Here is a 6,000-nt window from a genome sequence, read left to right as displayed (position 1 = left end):
AACAGTTTACAAATGGAAAAAACAAATACTGGGAGATAATCAATAACAAAACAATAAGAATGGAATATAGTCTAACACATAACCTAGCTACCATCATCTCCTCAATTAACAATAGAAAACTAGACACCTTCTATCTAAGTAGAAAAAATAACAATACAAACAAGAGAGTCAAGGAGGAAGAGTGAGAGAGAGAGGGAACGGTGAAGGGGAGAGGAGAAGAATAGGGAAAGGATGGGAGAGAAAGAAGAAAGGATGAAGAACAAGAGAGGGAGAGAGATAGACAGAAGAGATAGAGATAGAAGAAGAATGCGCATCCTAATTATCAAGATAAGACTTACTTGGAAAAGGATGTGTGGCATTCGATCATATAATAATATAAATAATATATATATATATATATATATATATATATGTGTGTGTGTAGTGAAACCTCTCTCTCAGGTATTTATTTACAAATGCGAACGTAGTGGGTAACATCTAGCCTTCGGCCCGCCCTGGATCCTGCTGTGTCCATCACCCTGATTGGTTCTTATTTGCGCGGCATTTGTCTCCAATTCTGTTTCGCGCCAGGGTGAACATCAACCAATCGTGGCCTTCTGATAAGGTCATGTGAGAGAGTGTTTTTCTGCTGTTTCTGGAGCCTCTTTTTCTCCATAAATAAGCCTGCTTTATCCACGCCAGTTGGTCTTCGATTTCAGACCTCTCACAGGTCTGGTCGTTGACCATCACACAGAACGCAGTTCCAGCCAGTTTCCAGCAACGACGTCAACACCACCGTTCTACTATCTGCTACAATCACGTCGCCAGCGCCAACACGATGCCACCACTAGTACACACTACCAACAACAACCGTGGTTCCATCTCAACACTGTTTGTGTGGAATGTTTCCACCACGAAAGAACAGCCAGAACAACCTGCGAGAATCTTCTATACCAAGTAACCGGTTACAGCATCGAAGCCTCAACTTCACTCACAACATGTGACACTTCAGCTCTGCTATTTGGCCACAACCTCTTGTGTACAGACATTCTATCTACTATGAACTGGTATTTCCCTATCTTCGTATTCAGGATGCTTATAGTCTATATTACAGACTCTTATTCCATTCTCTGTATTTCTCATTCACACACACACATATTATGTATACACACTCTTGTACACGACGGCCTGTCTTATATATTGTGTTATTATTTATATTGCCGCATGCACGCGCACACAGACACAGCTGACTACCCTAGTAAATTTTCTCTCTCTCTATATATATATCTAACGGTTGTGTCTTGATCTTTCCTTGCTGGCATTTCCTCGTATTTCACATGTGAGCCCTCTTATGTTACATATGTTTTGTGTCGATCGTGCGATGCGTTAAAAGGAGCCTGTTTCCATTCGTCGCCATTCTCTTTTGGTTCGCACGGTCATTCTCTCTTTCTCTCTCTCTCTCTCTCTATCTCTCTTATATATATATATATATATATATATATATATATATATATATATATATATATATATGGTTGTATATATGTATGTATATATTGTATGTGCATGTGTGTATATATGGATTCAGACATTGATATGCAACCCCATTACAGAACTAATAAATTGATTGATTAATTAAGTGGTTGGCTGATTGATAAGTTGATTGAATAATGGACCCAAATTTTTGAGTATATCATTATATAATTATAGACCTCAATAAGCCAGAGTTACCTCCCTTCATTCTATTATAGCTTAAACCACTACCACCACCATGCCACCTCTTAATTAACATTAAAAGTAATTAATTGAATAAATAGACAGATAAATATTTGGCGTTCCTTCGATATAACTTCACAAAATCAAAACAAACATTCGACTGTTTCCGTGACTACTCGACAATTCACTTCAGATGTCTTCCTGACTTTTGTGACAGTTGCTAAAATGGGAGAAGAAGAAAGCTAATGGGTCGTGTGTGCGTCATTGTCCATGTCAGTGTGTGTGTGTGCGTGCTTGCTCTTCTCTGTGTGTACGTGCTTGTTATTGTCTCTGTGTCTGTGTTCTTGTCTGTATCACGCACACACAGAGACAGGATACACAGACAAACAGACAAGACACACAAATGAGAACAAGCACGCAAACACAAAGACAAGAACAAGCACACACACACATTTCCCCTTAGTAATATCACTTTAACCTAAAATACTAATATCATCATCATCATCATCATCGTTTAACGTCCGCTTTCCATGCTAGCATGGGTTGGACGATTTGACTGAGGACTGGTGAAACCGGATGGCAACACCAGGCTCCAATATAATTTGGCAGAGTTTCTACAGCTGGATGCCCTTCCTAACGCCAACCACTCAGAGAATGTAGTGGGTGCTTTTACGTGTCACCCGCACGAAAACGGCCACGCTCGAAATGGTGTCTTTTATGTGCCACCCGCACAAGCCAGTCCAGGGGCACTGGCAACGATCTCACTCGAAAATCCTACGGGAGCCAGTCAGGCGGTACTGGCAACGGCCACGCTCAAAATGGTGCATCTCATGTGCCATCCGCACAAGAGCCAGTCCAGGGGCACTGGCAACGATCTTACTTGGCTTGCCGGGTCTTCTCACGCACAGCACATTTCCAAAGGTCTCGGTCAGTAGTCATCGCCTCGGTGAGGCCCAATGTACGAAGGTCTTGCCTCACCACCTCAGCCCAGGTCTTCCTGGGCCTACCTCTTCCACGGGTTCCCTCAACTGTTAGGGTGTGGAACTTTTTCACGCAGCTATCCTCATCCATTCTCACCACATGTCCATACCAGCACAATCGTCTCTCTTGCACACCACAACTGATGCTTCCAATGTTCAGCTTTTCTCTCAAGATACTTACACTCTGACGGGTATTCACATTGACATTACACATCCAACGGAGCATACTGGCTTCATTCCTTGCGAGCTTACGTATGTCCTCAGCAGTTACAGCCCATGTTTCACTGCCATGTAGCATGGCTGTTCGTACGCATGCGTCATACAGTCTGCCTTTTACTCTGAGTGAGAGTCCCTTTGTCGCCAGCAGGGGTAAGAGCTCTCTAAACTTTGCCCAGGCTATTCTTATTCTAGCAGCTACACTTTCAGCGCACCCACCCCCACTACTAACTTGGTCGCCCAGATAGCGGAAGCTATCGACTACCTCTAGTTTTTCACCCTGGAATGAGATAGAAGTTGTTTCCTGTTTGTTTACAGTCTTTATTGCACCTGAACATCTGCCTCATGTATATATATATATATATATATATACACATATATATATATGTATATATATATGTATGTATATATATGTATATATATATGTATATATGTGTATATATGTATGTATATATGTGTATATATGTATATATATATATATATATATATGTGTGTGTATATGTATATATATGTATATATACATATATATATATATATATATATATATATATATATATATATATATATATATATATATAAATTAGAAAAGCAACAAAAATGTATTAGATCATAGCAGTAGGTACGTTTCATATAAGCTTCATTTATTTATGTCGTGAGAACACCACATAAGATGTGCAATGAAAATTGTACTCCTCAGCTGCATAATGGAAGTTCATTTCAGTAAGCCGTTTTGTAAATGTGTGCAAATACATGAGTAGACTGTTGATTATCAGCCCAGTCAAGATGTTATTCTCTACTAGAACTGGGTGCCACTGCATAGTGCCAAGGACTCCAAATTTGCCATCAAGATATAGGACAAAATACTGCAATAGCCTGGGCTTCAGAGGTCCACAGCTCTTCAATATCCTCCCGAAGGACCTGAGAGACCTGCATGGGGTGGATGCAGGTATCTTCAAAATAAAGCTGGACCTCTTCCTGTCAAATGTCCCAGATGAACCAACTTTGTGGCAGGAGGTGCAGATGAGGGCAGCTGCATCAAACTCTCTCATGCACCAAATGTCATCCTAAAAAGCATTCGTGAAGTAAAATTATGCAGCAACACCAACTGGCTGTGCCCCAGCATGGTCACAGCTCGGGAGTTGAAACTAGATAAAAAAATAAAAAAATACGCAAAGCAAACAATTGAAATGTAATCAATAGGTAGGACTACATACTTTAGTATTTAGTTGACATTCCGTTTGCAATTTTTAAATTAGAAACTCTTTTCGGCATTGAACTGATGAGCTTTGTGATTGTCTCCAACACCACCAAATTTCATGCAGATGCATAACAAAAGTTTTCCATTAAGATTTTTCATTAAGATTAAATAAATGAGCAAGGTTAATATTTTTAATAAATTTGTCATTTTCAATGGGTATGCAGCACACCTAGCACAACTGGAATATACTCTCCTGACATACAGACGTAAGTATGTACATGCCTGCACAATACTTTATGATAAGAGATTTACTTGATTTGGTTTGCAGCCATATATTTTATTTTCATAAAGGTAAGAGAAAAAGTCTATAAGGTTACTCAAACTGTTAAAAACACCAACCAAATCTCCCCAAAATCACAGTCCTAGATACTAATTAAAAGATGAGATGGACATGAGCTCTACCTCTCCTTATAAGTTGACTTCATTATGATTGCAACCTCAATATATTTTCGTTGTTAGTTACTAAATGTTGTAACTAAATTTAAATTCCATAGGAATAAAATATTTTTAAAAAATCTCTCTCTTTTTGTCTTTTCAGGAACCTTATTATCTTTATCCGACAAATTGTAAGTATTTTAATTAAACTGCCTTTCAGATTAAAAAACTATATTAGAATCATATTTATCCGTGTTAATGCACCTTATTTCTTTTAGAAGCTTGAAAGAAATGTAAAATTTATCATTTTGCATTTTTCAATTATTTTACATCAGCAATCCAATCATAACCACCACCACAGAAACTCTCTTTGAGACACAGAGCATTTGAATTGTCATCATTAATGTTGATGTAATGAACAATAGATCTGAAGATATTGTTGTGATGTTAGAGAGAAGAAAGGTAGATGTATGCTGACTCAAAGTGTTGATAGGCAGGGGAGCTTCTGCCTGACTCTTCGCAGGCAATGAACACTGGTACAAATTCTTTTAGCTGGGTAACCACATGGTACTAGGTTGGGAATGTATACTGCAATTGAAGAAACTGAATAGAGTGGTTGAGGTAGTCAGAGTATGTGACAGAATGAATTTAAAGTTAGGTGAGAAACAAATGCAGTTGTTACCTCAACTGAGACACCTCAGTCTGGATTGAGAGATGAGCAAAAGAACTATTTCTGACATCCACTTATCATGGTTGGTGACTTTGATGTACATTTTGGTACAAACATGGTAAAGTGGGCATAACAATGGTGATGACAAATGGTGACTGACAAGAAATTAAACAAAATGGTTGTGCATGTGTGCAGGACTGGATTCAACCCAAAGGGGCCCTGGGGCACTTCAAGTTCATTGGGCCCCTCAGAAACAAAACTTAAAATCAATGAAAATCACCAGATTTAAATCTGAAAACCCGTATATTGCTTGCAATTGAATTTGACAAGTTAGCAGAGTTAGTTTAAATGCATCTGTTAATGCAAAATTTTGTCATCTAAACTAATTACAGCAAATTTTACCAACTTATTGCTATGTACTACTTCAATACCCACACATAGTCTTTCTTTCTGCATTTGGCATTCAAAAAATCTTTAACAAATTCTTCAAACTGTATTGTCTTTAGGACACTGCTCTCTCGTTGCGGTCCTCAGGTAATTATTTATCAGGCCCAATTTACTAAATGACCTCTTTCCAGAACAATTTGTGACCATTAAGCTCAAAAATATTCTAAGAGCTACATCAACATAAGGAAAGGTTTCAGCAAGCCCTTCATTATGGATTAAAAGTGCCAGTTGAGATGGGGTAAAACATGATATGAGCTTACAAAAAAGCTGCAAACTGTACAATTTCTTCTATGAACACCTCATTAAGATCACAAAGGGAAGCAGTGATGAGTTTCACAGCTTCAGATCTTATTTCTGCATCA

General features: G+C 38.5%; 1 protein-coding gene across 2 annotated transcripts in view; it reads left to right on the top strand.

The window, feature by feature from the left end:
• LOC106873178 (uncharacterized) overlaps nt 1-6,000 on the top strand; it is a 47,919-nt gene that overhangs the window by 8,975 nt on the left and 32,944 nt on the right. For both annotated transcript variants that reach the window (XM_089360038.1, XM_014920410.3), the window contains one exon: nt 4,685-4,712. In XM_089360038.1, coding sequence (XP_089216164.1) covers nt 4,685-4,712 — 28 coding nt within the window. The remainder of the gene's footprint in view (nt 1-4,684; nt 4,713-6,000) is intronic.

The sequence above is a fragment of the Octopus bimaculoides genome, chromosome 11 (assembly GCF_046866305.1).
Source record: "Octopus bimaculoides isolate indiv1 chromosome 11, ASM4686630v1, whole genome shotgun sequence".
In the NCBI taxonomy this organism is placed as follows: domain Eukaryota; kingdom Metazoa; phylum Mollusca; class Cephalopoda; order Octopoda; family Octopodidae; genus Octopus; species Octopus bimaculoides.
The sequence above is the reverse complement of the archived record's forward strand: the minus strand, read 5'-3'. Positions and strand labels throughout refer to the sequence as shown.